The 19,185-nt window shown below is 47.1% G+C and overlaps 1 protein-coding gene across 1 annotated transcript; it reads right to left on the reverse strand.

Moving 5' to 3' along the window:
- Positions 1 to 4,746: 4,746 nt before the first annotated feature.
- Positions 4,747 to 18,333, reverse strand: LOC120874967 (interferon alpha-inducible protein 27, mitochondrial-like). Its single transcript, XM_040256585.1, has 6 exons — positions 18,234 to 18,333; positions 17,486 to 17,607; positions 16,980 to 17,114; positions 6,736 to 6,765; positions 5,524 to 5,685; positions 4,747 to 4,986 (listed from the first exon to the last, which is right to left on the reverse strand). The coding sequence occupies exons 2-6, from the start codon at positions 17,556 to 17,558 to the stop codon at positions 4,877 to 4,879; spliced, it is 510 nt and encodes a 169-aa protein (XP_040112519.1). The 5' UTR covers positions 17,559 to 17,607; positions 18,234 to 18,333; the 3' UTR covers positions 4,747 to 4,876.
- Positions 18,334 to 19,185: the final 852 nt, after the last annotated feature.

Consider the following 19,185-nt stretch of genomic DNA (forward strand, 5'->3'; position numbering starts at 1 on the left):
AGGTTTCTCCTATATCCCTTGCCCCCGGCCACATGCACAGCCTCTCCCATTATCAAAATGCTGCAACTTTGATAATTCATTTGCAGTAAAATGTCAATTTTCATTAGCAAGCAATGCAATTCCATTTGTAAAATTTAAAGTAAAAAGACAAGGGGGTGGTAGAGGCATTGGGACGTTGAGATTGACACATATACACAATTGATGTTACAGGGAAAAATAAAATCTTGTATCTGTTGTATCTGTCTCTTTAACTTTTGCTTCCCGTTGCTTCTGTTCACTGACAGGATAGTGTCCATACTCAATGTCCTGCCTCGGGGAACCCTGCTCTTCCGCCTGAACATAAAACCTAAGTGCCTTTGGTCAGGAAGACAAGACCCTGTCCACCTGTGAATGAATAGCTGCAAGAAAGAAGAAATTAACATGTGCCCTCCCCAAAACTGATCATTCCAGGAGATATTTGCAAGATTAATGGCCTTTTTTTTTACATCTTCACCTTGCCTCCCTCCTCTATGTTCTGTAAAAGAAACTGGCATCCAGACCCATTTGATGATTATTTTGAGACATTAGTCTGCCATTTTCTCGGTCTGCTAGCTTTCAGAATAAAATTGTATTCCTTGCCTCAACACCTCGTCTCCAATTTATTGACCTGTCCCGGGTGAGCAAAACAAGCTTGGACTGGGTAACACTTGATACTACGTATAAAATAGATAACTAATGAAAACCAACTAATGAAAACTGCTCTGTGGTGACATAAATGGGAGGGAAGTCCGAAAGGAAGCAGATATATGTATATGTATGGCTGATTCATTTTGCTGTACAGTAGGTGTGAATTTATTATTCACCAGCTTAATGGCCATGAATTTGAGCAAGTTCTTGGAGTCGGTGATGAACAGGGAAGCCTGGTGTGCTGCAGTCCATGGGGTTGCAAAGAGCTGGACTAAAACAACTGCACTCCATTAAAGATGATTAAAAATAAAATAAACATAAAATAAAAAGACAAAATTCTGCTGATGGCCTACCTTCCAATGCATAATGCTCTTGTCTATTCACTGAAGAGGTAGGGAGTATTTAAAAAGGCAGAGACAGACACACAAGCCTGGTTAGGAGGCTGCTCCAGTTTTCCCACAAGGACTGGTCCTTTAACAGAGGACAAACCGCGTCTTGTCTGTCGGGCACAGCCACTGTCTTGGCCACACAAGTGTCCTGTGTCCCTGTTCTCTTTGAAACAGGAACTTACTTCTCTTTCAGGTACTGGAGTCCCTGCCCTGATCCTGGGCTTGTCAGAGGCCTGAGCACTCCTGCCAGCCTCCAAACGTGAGCCCAGAATGATTGAAACCAATCATCATATCCCATCCTTTGGGCTAAAGTAACTGGTTTAGGAATAAAGAGATGATTCCGTTTAGGATATTATAGGAACATTTACCAGAGATATTTGGGAAGGAAGTTTCCTTGCTTATCAGCAGAAGGTTCATGAAAAAATACCTTTTAGGGGGAAGACCAGAATAAAGAAGCAGATAACCTCCAGAGCATGCAAACAGGCCTCTATTAAACCAGGAGTGTGGCAGCCAAAGAATGGAGCTGATACCTCAGAAAGCAGATATAACCAGCAGGACTCTATGGGGCCTCCCAGGGACAGACCCCATCCCCGTAGCTCCTCTCTGAGTGCTTCCCTGGTGGCTCATGACAAATAATACACCTCCCAATGCAGGAGATGCTGGTTCGACCCCTGAGTCGAGAAGATCCCCTGAAGAAGGAAGTGGCAACCCCCTCCAGTATTCTTGCCTGGGAAATCCCATGGACAGAGGAGACTGGTGGGCTACAGTTCATGTCCAAAGAATTGGACGTGGTTAATGACCAAACAACAACAGAAGTTCCTCTCTGAAGTACACAATAGTATCTCGTGCATATTTCCTGAGGTTTTCAGCTGCTAAAATCCACCACCAAATGGAAGAGATTAATTACTTGATGACCACGAGCATGTAGCCCATAGACCTACTGGCACCTAAGGACTGATGATGTTAACTGCCCTATTACCTCACCATAAACCAACCAGAGAACTGTACAAGGCCAATCACATGCTTAGGGAGGTCTTCCCTCACCTGGCTTTTAGAACTGCTTTGCTGAAACCCTATGGGGAGTTTGGGGTTTTTCTGGGCACAAGCCACCCATTCCTCTTGCATGGCCCTGCCATAATCCCCAAACTCCATTTTGGTTTGTTTAAGCTCACTGTGCCTTTGGCACGCAATCTTTCATTGGGTAACACAAAGAGGAGGGATAGGAAAAAACAGCCCCTTGGATTCAGTGTTGAGCTGCTAATTCACACTTTGCCTGAAGCCAAATGACCTTTTTATTGTTCAGTTCGGCAAGCCAGTAAATTCTCTTGAACTCGGAGACAGTTATAACCAAGTTTCTATTACTTGTAACTACATAGGCCTTAAATAAAGCAACACCTACTCCAAGCAGTCTTCCCGGATAACTACAATTAATGTCTGCCTTCTCTGTCCTCTGTGTCATAAAGCTTGAATCTCTCAATGGATTACACACACTGTTTCAGGTTATCGGTTAGTTATTGGTGGGTAACAAACGCCCCCTCCCAAATGTTTATTTAGCTTGTGATTCACTGGGTCAGTAGTTTTCAGTTCAGTCACTCAGTCATGTCCTACTCTTTGCGACCCCATGGACTGCAACACACCAGGCCTCCCTGTCCATCACCAGCTCCTGGAGTCCACCCAAACCCATGTCCATCGAGTCAGTGATGCCATCCAACCATCTCATCTTCTGTTGTCCCCTTCTTCTCCTGCCCTCAATCTTTCCCAGCATCAGGGTCTTTTCAAATAAGTCAGCTCTTCACATCAGATGGCCAAAATATTGGAGTTTCAGCTTCAACATCAGTCCTTCCAGTGAACACCCAGGACTGATCTCCTTTAGGATGGACTGGTTGGATCTCCTTGCAGTCCAAGGGACTCTCAAGAGTCTTCTCCAACGCCGCAGTTTAGAAGCATCAGTTTAGGCATGTGGCTTTCCTGGGCTCAGCTGGGCTCCCTCCTACACCTGCAGTCAGCAGTGGGCTGGCTTTGTGAATCTTAGCTGGGCTCATTCCTGAACCTTGTCTGGGAAATAAGAACTGACTCCTCCATTAGGTCTCTGTGTTAGTTTTCCTCCAGAAGGCCAGCCCGGCTTCAGGGAGGGATAATAAATTCCAGCTCTCAGTGTGATGAACTGTACAGGTACTTTGAAAGGGCACTGGAACGTGGTCATTTCCATCCTTGACCACAGGTCTCTTAATGGCATTATATCTGTGCTTTCCTCCAACTGCCCACCAACACTGCACCTGTTTGGAGTCTAAGCTCATATTACTTGCCATGTGACGGGTCAATAAATTGAGAGACAGATTGTTTGGGGCAATGAAAAGAGACTTTATTCAGAAAACCAACAGACTGAGAAGATGGCAGTCAAGTGTCCCAAAAAATCATCTTCCCAGAGTTAGAATTCAGGCTTCCTTTATTCCAAAAGGGGAGGGGATGTGGCTGATTGTTGCAATCTTCTTGGTGCCTTTGTTCTTGGTACTATTCCCATAGGTCTGGTCACAATGTTCCTATAACAACTAAACAAGCGTTATTCTCTGTTCTGCAGCTTTTTAAAGAAGTGTTCTATCATTAAGAGTCAGAGCCTTGAGAATGGGCTGTCCTGTGTATTTCAGGCTACAGGAAACATTCTTTTACAAAGGTGCAACCAGCATGACTAAGCACAGGCAACAGAGAACAAAAGCTAGAGCCGAAGGAATAGACTCAGTGTGGAGTCAGGCTTGTCCAGTGTTACACACACTGGGCTGAGAGGGACCCCGCCAATCTACTGCAGCCGTAGGAGACCGGGATGGAGCCCTTGAAGCCAGCTGGAAGCTGCAGGAGTGAGCTGAGGCAGCATCGTAAGGAGAGAGCCCGGTGCAGAAGGAGCAGGAGGGAAGTCAGGTGCGAAGGCCAGAGTGGGGACCTGGGCTGGAGTCCTGGAGCCAGCAGGTTGGGATCAGAGACTCACGTTTAAGTGGAAGCAGGTCTTCCAGAACCTGGTGTGGGTTATCCACATGGGCAGGCAGGTTGCAGGTGCCAAGTTAACACGCACAGAGCCTGGCACTGGATCCGGGGCCAGGCACCCGATGGGTCCTAGGAAGTGAGTGTTCTGCATTGACCGGCCTCTCGGGAGCCCCGTGGTGGGGAGACCTGTCTGTCCTTGCAGGTTCTGGGTGGTCTCACTTGGGGCCAGTGGACTGAGCTCTAGACAACAGAGACAGAGCTCTCTGGAGAAATGCAGATCCTCTTCCCACCTGAAGCACTCCAAAGGCCACCAGGCCAGACAGACAGTGTTACTGATGAGTCATGAAACAGCCAGACCAAGAGCCTTGGGTGGGGAGGGGAGGGGATCGATACTGCCTGAGGCTAAAGGGCTTGGTAACTGAGGGTCAGTGGCTCAAACTGACCCCAGGGCCAAGCCGTTAGCTCCTCTGGCTGAGGTCTTTGAAAACACGTGGTCCAAGTTCCCATCTGAAGAGCAACAAACTGAGGCTCAAAGAAGAGACACAATCTTCGCAGGGTCAAAACGGAGTGGCAGGACTGGAAAAAGACATGGCTTCCTGTTCTGGCTTGGTGTTCATTCTTACAGAGTTCCTGCCCTACACCCAACACCCACAGGGCTCTGTAGGTGCCCCGCACCCTGCCTGGTGAACAGGAATGCAGCACGGACACTTATCGAAGGTCACCACATCTCGACTTTATTTCTTATGATTCTTTGAAGAATTTGAGAGGCAGGACACTTGTCATTCGGGAGACTGACATCCTGATGCCATGGAGGGTCATTTCCAGAATGGGAGCCTCTTTTTGCTTTAGTACTGGGTCCTCCTGGAAGAGCTGTAGGAATCCCACAGCAAGGCCCCCAAAAGTGCCCCAGCAGATCCCAGGAGGATGTTGGTTGGTGTGGAAAGTCCAGTTGCCCCTGGGGGAGAGGAGAAGGTTAGAGCACAAGAGGACAGGCAGGCCTAGCAGCCCCCGGCAAGACTGTGGGTGTCAGAGACCCCAGGACTGACTGGAGGCCCTAGACACCAACATCCCACCCCTGTTTCCTCCTCTACTTCTGAGACCCCAGGATATCTTCTCAGGGAGGGGTGGCTGCACATGGCTGCCCAAAGAGGAGACATGAACTCTGATGGTCAGTCCATTAGCAACAGGACAGACCCTCTGAGAAATGACGGGCTGCCCCTCCCCTTCACGGCACCAGGCTGGGCTCGGGGAAGCGTGGGCACCTAACCAGGTTTTTTAGGGTTGATGAGGAATGCAGGCCTCCTGAGTGACACACCCCTCGTCCTGCCACCCCACACCCAACCAGAAGAGGGAACAGTGATGGGGACACAAAAGACCAGTGGGACACTGAGGACCACAAAGCTGGAAGAAGCCTGTCTGCTTCTTTAGCATCAGGATCAATCTTGTGCTGATTTGTGACCCCTCCCCTGCCTCCTCCTGGGGAGACACTTACCCTTGGACTGGAGGTTGGAGACTAGGCTGCCAGAGGGAACTCCGCCCCCATTGGCTCTGGCAGTTGATGACATCATCTTGGCCGCTAAGGAGGAGTGGGAGATTCCTGTTCTGGTGAAGCCCACGGTGTCCAGCAACTCAGGCACAGCCCTCACGGCCACGACTGTAAGGGCAGAGACACTTCAGGGCTAGCTGCGAGGGACAGGCTTGCCAGACCTCCCTGACACCTTCCTGGGGGGGTGAGGTGAGGGGTCCTCTTCACTCTCCTCAGACCATAGGGCCAGAGGCAAGGGAAGGCTGTAGGTGTGGACACAACTGGGTGGATGCCCACCCCAACATCCCGTCCTCCTCCAAGAACCTGGAACCCAGGCCTGTTCCTGACTCTGCTTGCCTGTGACCCTGGAAGCTTCAGCAGTCCTCCCTGGGCTTTAGTTCGCCTTTTATGAAATAAAGTTGAAACAAGCAGGGGTCTTCAAATGTCCCCTTTTGGTGGGAAACTGGTGTCTTTCATGCAACCACAGGCCCACAGTATAAGGACAGAACTGCTCTTCTGAAAAGGTGTTGGGTGGAAGCTTCTGTCCTCTGCCCTGAGGCCACCGGTGAGCATCCCCCCAGGGTCCCTACATCTCCAGACAGTGCAGGCATAGAACCTTCTGCAGCCAGGAACCTTCTGTGTCTGCACCGTCCACACGGTGGACACATGTGGACACTGAGCACTTGAGACTGTGGCTGGTTATGACAGAAATGTTTCACTTTCTTTAATTTTGGCCACCGTGTGGGAGGATCCTGGCCAGAGGCCCAGCAGGAAACTGCTAGGCTTTCTGGATGACTAGAGGGTTGTAGGCAGAGCAATTCTGAGTAATCCACACAACTCAGCTCACACATTCCTTACAGTCATTTGGAAGGGCCCCTGGCACTGCTTTCTGGGGAGGAATCATGAGTTCAGACAGATCTTCCAACTTGCCTGGATCCCAGTCTGCACTTGGGAGAAGCTGAGATTGGAAGTGGGTGTTATGAATGGGTTTCCTTCAGTTCCTTCTTAGCTAGGTTCTTGTTACCTCAAGAATTCAACCTCTGTTCCCTGTCCACCCCACCCCTACCCACCCAGGTCTTGGGGCTAAAGGCAATCTTGGACTTGGTCAAGGAAGGGTGCTCCCAGGAGCCCAGGGACAGGGGCAGATGGAGCCTTGAGCTTCTTCCCAAAGAGACTTACCTCCTCCAATCACAGCAGCTGCAGTCATGCCTGGAGACAGAAAGAACCCCTGTGAGTGCCCAGCACTGGACTTCTCCTCGGTCTCTGCTGCTGTCCCAATGAGAAAGGTTCCCTGGAGTTGGGATCACAGGAGACAGCAGCCCCGTGTGGCTCTCTCTGCTTTTACAGAGAAGTCTGATTTTCCAGAAATCAGAGGAGGATGGACAAGAGTCCAGAGCTCTGTGATGCTCCAGAGGGGAGAGGAACCTGCCTTGAAAAGGTTTCATGCTGCTCTTTGAACTTAACACATTTTGGTATCATTTAAAAAAAAAAATTAAGAAAAGCATGCTCCTTTTTTGTAATGGAATATATTTGACTGTTCTGTCTGTTCATCTTCCAGACACCCTATGCCCATCTCAGGCTACAGCTGGAGTGGAAGCCCCCCATCCTCCAGGGCTCAGCCTACTTGTGACTTTCTGCAGGAAGCATCCCTTGTTCCCCCATTAGAAGACACCATGCTTCCTCTGCGTGTCCTGCCTTGTGGCTGGAGCCCCCGGCCTCACTGGACAGAGCATGCCTGAACCACATTGAGTTGCTCAGAGCTCTTGGGTCTGGCAGGGACTAGGGATTTTGGACAGCTGGGACAGTTCCAGAGATTTCAGGATCTGTGAGAGTGAGCTCAGAGAGCTCCCCCTGAAAAAGAGTCTTGGTCCCAGGCAAGGGAGAGAAGTTGCAAAAGCAGTCTCCATCCCCCAGTCATTTCTGGAAGGTTGTAGCTTCTGGCTCATCAACATCTCTCTCCATCAGGACACCTGACCTGTCTTGAGAGTTTCCATTTCTGCACAGACAATGTTTTCAACAAACGGATCTTACAGTTCTCACCTCCTCACTTCCAAGGATCTTGGATCCTATGCCACACACACCCAAGGTCATATCCTAGGCCAGGGATTTCCAACCCTGATACTGGTCCCTGGCCTGTTAGGAACCCAGTCGCACAGCAGGAATTGACTGGCAGGTGAGCCACCAAAGCTTTACAGCTGCTCCCCCTTGCTCGTATGAACACTTGAGCTCCACCTCCTGTCAGATCAGCAGCAGCATTAGATTCTCATAAGAGCTCGAACCCTACCGTGAACTGTGCTTGTGATGGATTGATGTTGCCTACTCCTTATGAGAGTCTAATGCCTGATGCTCTGAGTTGCAGCTGAGGTGGTGATGGTAGGACTCAGGAGTGGCTGCAAATACAGATGATCACAAACAGAAAGGTTTGACTGCATAGGGGCCATAATAAATGAATACCTTGCAGACTCATATCAAAACCCTACCGGTGAGTGGCAAGGGCCCATTAAGCTGCATCTGGTGGCAGGCTTTAAGTCAGAATCCGACACTTATTTTAGTCCCATGTCCCACTCACTGTTTTATTTACCACTTCTATTCTTGCCTCTTTCCTGCACTGTGCACTTGTTTTAGTCACAGTTTTGGTAAGCCCACAAGCTAACCCTTGACAAAATAAGTTAAAAAAAAAATGTTTTTTAAGCAAATGTTGCTGAAGGGTTTCTTTGAACATGGAGAAAGACCCCATGATGAGAATGTAGAAGACTCTAAGATGTCCAATGAAGAGAAAGCTACATTTAAAAGAAAATACCAAGAGTGCTACTTAAAGTACAAGTTCATTGCAGCAGGTGATCACATTCTCCAACACTGCTTTGTATAATCTGCAGCGACCAGCTACCCAACGAAGTTTTGAAACCTTTAAAACTGCTTTGCCACATGGAGACCAAGCACCCTGCATTAAAAGACAAGCCTTTGGGGTTTTTCAAAATTTAAAAAAAAAAATGTAAGCATGAAGAACAGAAGCAATTATTGAAGGCCTTCACTTTATCAAATGTAACTGCACCGAGAGCATCATTATTAGTGGTTAACCTCATCACTAAATCTAAGAAATTGTTTACTATTGGTGAAGAATTGATCCTGCCTTCTGCTAAGGTCATTTGTCATGAACTTTTAGGAGATGCTGAAGTTCAAAAGCTGGCATGTGTTCCCCTTTAGGAGAGGCTGAAGTTCAAAAGCTGGCGTGTGAAACAGCACACATATTGAGGCCAACTGTTAGAAAGGATTAATGAGTCACCGTGGTATGCAATCCAGGTTGGTGAATCTACCAATGTTGACCACAAGGCAACTTTACTTGTTTCTGTGAGATATATTTTTCAGGAGAATGTGCATGAGGATGTGTAACATGCCCTTTTCTTGCCAACACCACAGCTGCAAAACTATTCAAGTCTCTGAATGACTACATATCAGGAAAGCTGGTCATTTTGCATTGCTATATGCACGGACGGAGTGCCTGCCATGACTGGATGGAATTCTGTCAAAGTGGTCACCTCTGAATGTGAGTCTACACATTGTGTCATCCACAGAGAAGTTTTGCCAGCTGGAAAATGTCACCTGAACTTAACATTTTGCAGAAAGTGATGAAAATTATCAACCACATTAAAGTACATGCCCTTAACTCATGTCTGTTCATACAGCTCTGTGAGGAAATGGATGCAGAACACAAACGTCTTCTCTCACACACAGAAATGAGACAGCTCTCTAAAGGTAGATCACTGACCAGCAGTTTTGAGTTGTGAGAGCTGCTTCAGGGATTTCTTTTAGAAAAGCAGTCACCACTGGCAGCATATTTTAGTGACACAGAAGGTGTCGAAAAACATCCTTACTTGTGTGACATACTCAACTTGCTCAATGAACTCAGACCGACACTTCAGGGGAGAATGACAACTGTTCAAATCACCAGGTAAAGTGGCCATATTTAGAGCCAAACTGGAATTATGCAGGTGATGAATGAACACTGGGAATTTTGACGTGTTTCAAATATTAGCAGAGATTTGGAAAGAGACTCGGTCAGAGTCGTCTTTCTCCCAATTGGTGCTGCTGCTGCTAAGTCACTTCAGTCATGTCCGACTCTGTGCAACCCCATAGACGGCAGCCCACCAGGCTCCCCCATCCCTGGGATTCTCCAGGCAAGAACACTGGAGTGGGTTGCCATTTCCTTCTCCAATGCATGAAAGTGAAAAGTGAAAGGGAAGTCACTCAGTCGTGTCTGACTCTTCACGACCCCATGGACTGCAGCCCACCAGGCTCCTCCATCCATGGGATTTTCTGGGCAAGAGTACTGGAATGGGGTGCCATCGCCTTCTCCACCCAACTGGTGCATGTCCACTTATTTCAGCATTCAACAGCATTTGAGCATTACTTCTCAACCACAAAAGACCCCTGAACTGGGAAGGAATGGATCCCTGACCCATTTGTAAATAAGCCAGGTGAAATGACTTTGTGCCTGCTAGAAGAGAATCAATTGCTTGAGATCACAAATAACAGTGCCCTTAAAAGTATGTTTGAGATAACTTCAAATCTCCATATGTTCTAGATTAAAATCAATGCAGAATAGCTTGAGATTGCCACAAAAGCACTGAAAAGCCTGCTTCTGTTTCCGACAGCCTATCTTTGTGAAGCAGGGTTTTCTGCAGTAACAGTAACCAAAAGATGACAGAGAAGACTGGACATAAGAAAAACACTTCGGGTGTCTTTGTCTCCTGGCATCCTCAGATGGAACCATTTAGTTGCAGGAAAACATGCTCAGGGCTCCCATTGATTCTGCATTATGGTGAGTTGTATAATGATTTCATTATATATCACAACCCAATAATAATATGAATAAAGTGCATGATAAATACAATGTGCTTGAATCATCCCCAAACCATCCTCCCCCTCCCTGCCTGTTTCTTCCCTGAAACGGGTCCTGGCGCCAAAAAGGCTGGGGACTAGTGCCCTAGCCCATGCTCACCACTATGGAAATAACTACCCATGTGTGCAAGTTAAATCTTAGTTAATTCAGATGAAATAAAACTTAAAACTCAGTTCCTGAATTGCATGGACCACTGCTCAAGTGCTCAATAGTTGCATCTGGCTAGTGGTCATCTACCATACTGTATCACGCAGGGAACACGCTTACCATCACAGAAAGGGCTACTAGACAGTGCTGCCCTAGACCCGGTCACCAGCGAAAAATCCCTCTCTCTATGATCAATGACCAGCGCTCACGTGGAGACTCTCACCTCCTCCTTTTACAGATTCTGACTCTAACACAGCCTTCAACATTTAATCAAACACAATGAAATTTTCAATCTCTGTCCAGGCACACCTCAGCGGTACCATCGATCGGGTTACAGATCACCAAAGTAAAGGAAATATCATGTGAACTTTTTGGTTTTCAGTGCATATAAAAGTTATGTCTATATACAAGTTATTAGTTCAGTCGCTAAGTCGTGTCAGACTCTTTGCGACCCCATGAATCGCAGCACGCCAGGCCTCCCTGTCCATCACCATCTCCCGGAATTCACTCAGACTCACGTCCATCGAGTCCGTGATGCCATCGAGCCAGCTCATCCTTGGTCATCCCCTTCTCCTCCTGCCCCCAATCCCTCCCAGCATCAGAGTCTTTTCCAATGAGTCAACTCTTCGCATCAGGTGGCCAAAGTACTGGAGCTTCAGATTCAGCATCATTCCTTCCAAAGAAATCCCAGGGTTGATCTCCTTCAGAATGGACTGGTTGGATCTCCTTGCAGTCCAAGGGACTCTCAAGAGTCTTCTCCAACACCACAGTTCAAAAGCATCAATTCTTCGGTGCTCAGCCTTCTTCACAGTCCAACTCTCACATCCATACATGACCACAGGAAAAACCATAGCCTTGACTAGACGGACCTTAATCAGCAAAGTAATGTCTCTGTTTTTGAATATACTATCTAGATTGGTCATAACTTTTCTTCCAAGGAGTAAGCGTCTTTTAATTTCATGGCTGAAGTCACCATCTGCAGTGATTTTTGAGCCCCCCAAAATAAAGTCTGACACTGTTTCTACTGTTTCCCCATCTATTTCCCATGAAGTGATGGGACCAGATGCTATGATCTTTGTTTTCTGAATGTTGAGCTTTAAGCCAACTTTTTCACTCTCCTCTTTCACTTTCATCAAGAGGCTTTTTAGCTCCTCTTCACTTTCTGCCATAAGGGTGGTGTCATCTGCATATCTGAGGTTATTGATATTTCTCCCGGCAATCTTGATTCCAGCTTGTGTTTCTTCCAGTCCAGCGTTTCTCATGATGTACTCTGCATAGAAGTTAAATAAGCAGGGTGACAATATACAGCCTTGACGTACTCCTTTTCCTATTTGGAACCAGTCTGTTGTTCCATGTCCAGTTCTAACTGTTGCTTCCTGGCCTGCATACAGATTTCTCAAGAGGCAGGTTAGGTGGTCTGGTATTCCCATCTCTTTCAGAATTTTCCACAGTTTATTGTGATCCACACAGTCAAAGGCTTTCGCATAGTCAATAAAGCAGAAATAGATGTTTTTCTGGAACTCTCTTGCTTTTTCCATGATCCAGCAGATGTTGGCAATTTGATCTCTGGTTCCTCTGCCTTTTCTAAAACAAGCTTGAACATCAGGGAGTTCACAGTTCACGTACTGCTAAAGCCTGGCTTGGAGAATTTTGAGCATTACTTGACTAGCATGTGAGATGAGTGCAATTGTGCAGCAGTTTGAGCATTCTTTGGCATTGCCTTTCTTTGGGATTGGAATGAAAACTGACCTTTTCCAGTCCTGTGGCCACTGCTGAGTTTTCCAAATTTGCTGGCATATTGAGTGCACCACTTTGACAGCACCATCTTTCAGGATTTGAAACGGCTCAACTGGAATTCCATCACCTCCACTAGCTTTGTTTGTAGTGATGCTTTCTAAGGCCCACTTGACTTCAGAGTCCAAGATGTCTAGCTCTAGATTAGTGATCACATCATCATGATTATCTGGGTCGTGAAGCCCTTTTTTGTACAGTTCTTCCATGTATTCTTGCCACCTCTTCTTAATATCTTCTACTTCTGTTAGGTCCAGACCATTTCTGTCTTTTATCAAGCCCATCTTTGCATGAAATTTTCCCTTGGTATCTCTAATTTTCTTGAAGAGATCTCTAGTCTTTCCCATTCTGTTGTTTTCCTCTATTTCTTTGCATTGATTGCTGAAGAAAGCTTTCTTATCTCTTCTTGCTATTCTTTGGAACTCTGCATTCAGATGCTTATATCTTTCCTTTTCTCCTTTGCTTTTCGCCTCTCTTCTTTTCACAGCTATTTGTAAGGCCTTCCCAGACAGCCATTTTGCTTTTTTTGCATTTCTTTTCCATGGGGATGGTCTTGATCCCTGTCTCCTGTACAATGTCACGAACCTCATTCCATAGTTCATCAGGCACTCTATCAGATCTAGGCGCTTAAATCTATTTCTCACTTCCACTGTATAATCATAAGGGATTTGATTGAGGTCATACCTGAATGGTCTTGTGGTTTTCCCTACTTTCTTCAATTTAAGTCTGAATTTGGCAATAGGAGTTCATGATCTGAGCCACAGTCAGCCCCCGGTCTTGTTTTTGTTGACTGCATAGAGCTTCTCCATCTTTGGCTGCAAAGAATATAATCAGTCTGATCTCAGTGTTGACCATCTGGTGATGTCCATGTGTAGAGTCTTCTCTTGTGTTGTTGGAAGAGGGTGTTTGCTATGACCAGTGCATTTTCTTGGCAAAACTCTATTAGTCTTTGCCCTGCTTCATTCCGCATTCCAAGGCCAAATTTGCCTGTTACTCCAGGTGTTTCCTGACTTCCTACTTTTGCATTCCAGTCCCCTATAATGAAAAGGACATCTTTTTTGGGTGTTAGTTCTAAAAGGTCTTGTAGGTCTTCATAAAACCATTCAACTTCAGTTTCTTCAGCGTTACTGGTTGGGGCATAGACTTGGATAACTGTGATATTGAATGGTTTGCCTTGTGTATTACTAGACTATACCCTTGTCTGCTAAGGGTGCGATAGCCTTGTGTCTAAAAAGACAATGTGCATACCTTAATTTAAAAATACTTCATTGCTGAAAATGTGAACCTCCACCTGCCAACTCTTAAGTTGTTACAAATCTTCAACTTATAAAAGCGCATGCCCGTGTTAGTTTCCTGAGGTTGCAGTAAGGAATTACCATGAACTGTGCTAATACTCTCATGTTTTCTCCCAGTCAGAGATCCAAGATCAAAGGGTAAACAGAGCCAGGCTTTCTCTGAAGGCTCTAGGGGAGGATCCTTCCTTATCTCTCTAGCATCGTTGTCTAGCTGTTGGTGACAATCTCTGACTTGTGGCTGCATCTCTCCAATCTGTTTCTGGCTCTACCACTGCCATCCTAGTCACCACTGTTCTCCAAGATCAGGGATGGGGACAATGCAGAGGATGTTGGCTGCTGGGTACAGGGAAGAAGAATGAAGGTGTTAAATCCCCTCCTTGCCCCCTGTGGCCCATAAGTTAAAGTCCACCTGTTCCATGAGCATGAGGGGGTCCCTGCATGATCAGGCTTCAGCTTCTACCCTAGGGAATGAATAGAAGCCACCTCCCTGCCTCCTGATGTTCAATCTTTTGCCGGCCAAATCCAGGCACATTTTTAAGGACTCTGCCATCCAACACATCTTCCAGAACCTGCCCTGAGCATACGTTCCCAGTCTTCCTCGGCCACCTTCACCTATAGACTCCCAAGTGTGAATTAGTTGTGCTCCTGCTGCCACAAAATTTCCCACAAAGCAATATGGTTCTCTGAAATCTCTGCTGGATTTTGAGTTCTTTCGGGTCAAGGGCCAAGCCTCATTCACTGTTGCTTTCTCCTGTGCCAGGCACAGGCTTGGGATCAAGGAGGCACCAAAGGAGGAGTTCAAAGAAAGAAGTACTAATCCAAAGTGCACCTTTGGGCATCCTAAGTCATGCTATGATCTGAATGTTTGTGTCCCCCAAAAATGATGTATTGAAAGCTAATGCCCAATGATGATGTTAGGAGGTGGCCCTATAGGAGCTGATTAAGACTTGCAGGCAGAGCCCTCCTGATTGAGGTCAGTTTCCTTATAAAAGAGATCCAAGAGAGTTCCTCTTTTCCTCCCAACATGGGAGGTTAATGCGAAAAGATGGTTGTTCTAGGATGTGAGCTCTCATCACACACAGAGTCCACTGGTGCCTAGATCATGATTTCCTAGCCTCCAGAACTGTGAAAAATAAGTTTCTGTTCTTTTTAAGCCATCAGATTTACCACATTTTGTTATAGCAGCCCTAATTCACTAAGATAGGGCACAATCAACAGAGTGAAAAGGCAGCCTACAGAATGGTAGAAAATATTGGCAAAACATATATCTGTTTAGAGGTTCATATTCAGGATATAGTATAAAGAATTCCTCCAACAACAGAAAACTTGATTTAAAATAATTTGATTTAAAAATGGGCAAGTGTGCAGCGCAACTGGAGAAAGCCCACATGCAGCAATGAAGGTGCAGCACAGACAAAAAAAAAAAAAAAAAAGAAAAAAAATATGGGCAAAGAATCAGAATAGACATTTCCCTAAAGATATACAAATGGCCAACAAGAATAGAAAAATATACTTAATATCAGTAACTATTAGGAAATTCAAATCAAAACTGCAACGAGATATCACTCCACACCCACCAGGAAAACCACTATATTAAAAAAACAAAAACGGAAAATAACAAGTGTTGGTTAGGATGTGGAGAAACTGGAACATTTGTGCATTGTTGGTAGGAATATAAAATGGTGCAACAAACGTGGAAAACAGTGACAGTTTCTGAAAAAAATTTAAGATAGGAAACCATATAATCCAGCAATCCCATTTCTGGATATAGATCCAAAGAAATTGAAAACAGGGTCTTGAAGAGATATTTGCACTCCACGTTCATAGCAGCAGTAATCACAGTTGCCAAGAGGAAGCGTCGGTGAGTGGATGCATGGATCATTACCATGTGGTATAGATGCCCGAGAGGATATCATTCAACTTTAAATAGGAACTTCTGACATATGAGGAACCTGGGGAACCTTATGCTAACTAAAATAGACCTGTCAGAAAATAACAGATGCTGTATGATTCCACTCACATGGAAATTAGATTAGATTAGTTGAGCAAACAGACAGAAGGAGCTGTGGTTGCCAGGAAGTGGCAGGAGGAAATCAATAGTTAATGTCTAGTTGAGGTTCAGTATGAGGAGATGAAAAGAGTTCTGCAAATGGGAGGCACAGCAACACGAATATGGTTGCCACTGTTCAAGAGCCGATTCACTGGAAACGACCCTGATGCTGTGAAAGATTGAGGGCAGGAGAAGGGGGTGACAGAGGATGAGATGCTTGGCTGGCATTACCGACTCAATGAGCGTGAGTTTGAACAAACTCTGGGAGATACTGAAGGACAGCGAAGCCTGGCGTGCTGCAGTCCATGGGATTGCAGAGTCAGACACGACTTAGTGACCGAACAACAAAAATCAACAATTCAGTTGTGAACACAAAACGGTTGTGTTTGTTAGTCACTCAGTCCAGTCCACTCTTTCTGACTGCATGAATTGTTGCCCACCAGGCTCCTCTGCCCATGGAATTCTCCAGGCAGGAATACTGGAGCAGGCAGCCACTCCCTTCTTCAGGGGATCTTTCCAACCCATGGATCAAACTGAGGTCTCCCGCATTGCAGACAGATTCTTAAACATATGAGCCACCAGGGAAGCCCAGTTGTTTTGGTAAATTTCATGCAATGTGTATTCTGAAATGACTTTAAAAAAAAACTCTGTGACTTTTGCTGCCGTGGCCCTAGGCTGGCCCAACATTAGAGGTGACACTGCCCTTGGAGGGCGTGTTCTGGGAGGACATTGGTGACCTGGCCCTCGGGCATCAAGGAAGGAGCACAAATAGAGAAATGAAACTTACCAACCTTGGGTGCTGTGGGGCAACAGGAAATCATGGGCAGTGACCTTTAACTGGCAAAGAGCCGTGCCCAAGCCTGTGCCAGGTGACTGAAAGGCATCTAACCTGAGCAGCACCTCTGCCCCACCTAATTGGAGGTGACCTGGTTCTCAGAGACCCCTAAGAGTGACCTCATCCTACCCCTATGCTTAAAAACAAACCTATAAAAGCCCAGAGAGGGCAAATGACTGGCTCTGGGTCTCTCAGCAAGTCAGAGGCAGAGCTAAGCCCTGAAGTGTGGTCCTTCTGATTCTAGAACATCATTTAATTCATCTCCTGTACACTGTGGCTTTTTTCAGACAGTGTGTCAGAGAGATTCCATCAGGAAGACTGTCCCTACACTGACAACTTAGCATGTTGAGCTGAGCAGTGAGTATGGGGTGAGGATCTGTGGATTGGTCCTCAGAGATACGTTACCTGCATAATGGTAGAAATTGAGTGGATCTCTGGGGTTAGAGCCAAAGTCATCTGGTCCCTGATGTGGTCTCTTTGGTGGCTTCCCAGAAGAGCCATGGGAGGCCTGGTTGCTTGACTGGGAAGGTTCTTCTTCCTCTGAAAGAAAGAAATAATGGGGGAGCACACAGCGCGCAGGCAGCTTGGGGAACAGAGACCCCACACAGCCCCCTCCACCCTTTCCTGAAGCCCCCAGGATCTTTGATGTAGGGAGAGGACCTCAGAGGAAGCTGAGCTGAGAGGCGTCAAGGGTGCTTGGAGGTGAACCAGGGAGAAAACAGAGAGAGGAAGGCCCAGCACCAATGGATCCTGACTGCACAGAGCAGGAGGCTGAGGCCCAGGGGGAAGAGCCTTGATGGGACCAGAGCACCTGGTGGCAGCCCCAGGCCAGAACCTAGACCCCCACTGCCCACCCAGGAATCCCAAGCTCTGGGCAACCCACCCTCGGGAGCTTCCCCAAGGGCACTCACCTTCTGGCAGCAATTTTAGCAGGAGGGGGCCCAAGGCATCGCCTTCCCCACTCTCTATGGCTCTATCTGACATCCTGGAGGCAGTGTGGGAACACTGGTTCTGGAGCCAAGGACACCACTGTCTTTCTGGGAAACAGTGTGAAATAAAAATTGCTCTGCCTGATTTCGGGCTTCCCCGATAGCTCAGAAGGTAAAGAATCTGCCTGCAATGCAGGAGACCTGGGTTCAATTCCTGGGTTAGGAAGATCCCCTGGAGAAGAGAAAGGCTAGCCACTCCAGTATGCTGGCCTGGAGAATTCATTGGACTGTATAGTCCTTTGGGTCACAAAGAATCGGACATGACCGAGCGACTTTCAAGGGGGCATCTGTCTGCCGTTCCAGCCCAGCCCCCTGTCCCATTGCAGCCTATGGACCACTTCCAGCCCTCCCCCTTAATCTGCTCAGACCACAGTTTTGAAGTTAATAATGACTTTGCTTGGCTCCCTGATCTCCAGAATCCTGGCCACCTCTAACACCCCATCTCTATCCCCTGCTCACTGCCCCCTGGTCTAAGTTTCAGGGCTTCAAGGTAACCTGGGTCAAGACAAGACCAGAGGTTCCCAACGCCCCATGGTAAAGGTGGGCTCTAGCCCCCTCCCCACACTCAGCTCTGGTCACAGAGACAGCGGTCCCAATGGAGGTGGAGAGGGAGGCTGAGAGTGGAGCCTCTTTGCTCCCTCCCCTCCCCACCTCCCAGGCCCCTGCTTACCCTGCCTAGTATTGTTGGGAATCAAAGAGTAGTGTGTGAAGCCCTGCACAGAGTGAGGCTGTTGAGAACTCCAGCAGGCTAAATAGTCCCTCCCTGGATGACCTCTGACCCCAAAAGTCCAAGAAGGAAGTGAGTCACCCTCATCCCAGGCTTGGCGCCATGTAGACCTCACCTTTGCATGCTAATGGGAGGATGAGGGGCGGGGCTTCTGCAGGAGCATGGCTTTCCCTCCCAGATTCCCCTTCTTGGGTATGTGAGGAATCCCTAGTCCTCCTTTTTATAAAACTCACCTGCAATTCTTGTGGACTATATTTTCCCTGCCCTCCACCATTTGTAGGTTTCAGTTCAGTTCAGTTCAGTTCAGTCACTCAGTCATGTCCGACTCTTTGCAACCCCATGAATCGCAGCACGCCAGGCCTCCCTGTCCATCACCAACTCCCGGAGTTCACTCAGAGTCGCATCCATCGAGTCAGTGATGCCATCCAGCCAGCTCATCCTTGGTCGTCCCCTTCTCCTCCTGCCCCCAATCCCTCCCAGCATCAGAGTCTTTTCCAATGAGTCAACTCTTCTCATGAGGTGGCCAAAGAGTAATACTGGAGTTTCAGCTTTAGCATCAGTCCTTCCAAAGAAATCCCAGGGCTGATCTCCTTCAGAATGGACTGGTTGGATCTCCTTGCAGTCCAAGGGACTCTCAAGAGTCTTCTCCAACACCACAGTTTAAAAGCATCAATTCTTTGGCACTCAGCCTTCTTCACAGTCAAACTCTCACATCCATACGTGACCACAGGAAAAACCATGGCCTTGACTAGACAGACCTTAGTCGGCAATGTAATGTCTCTGCTTTTGAATATGCTATCTAGGGTGGTCATAACTTTCCTTCCGAGGAGTAAGCGTCTTTTAATTTCATGGCTGCAATCACCATCTGCAGTGATTTTGGAGCCCCCCAAAATAA

This window comes from Oryx dammah, unplaced genomic scaffold, assembly GCF_014754425.2.
Source record: "Oryx dammah isolate SB20612 unplaced genomic scaffold, SCBI_Odam_1.1 HiC_scaffold_16, whole genome shotgun sequence".
Classification (NCBI taxonomy): domain Eukaryota; kingdom Metazoa; phylum Chordata; class Mammalia; order Artiodactyla; family Bovidae; genus Oryx; species Oryx dammah.

Coding starts and splice junctions, on each gene's coding strand:
- LOC120874967 (XM_040256585.1), bottom strand. CDS start 17,558: ATGTCAGATAGAGCCATAGAGAGTGGGGAAGGCGATGCCTTGGGCCCC. Junction 17,115..17,485: donor GCTAAAATTGCTGCCAGAAG/GTGAGTGCCCTT, acceptor TCTTTCTTTCAG/AGGAAGAAGAACCTTCCCAG. Junction 4,987..5,523: donor CTCCAACCTCCAGTCCAAGG/GTAAGTGTCTCC, acceptor CCTCTCCCCCAG/GGGCAACTGGACTTTCCACA.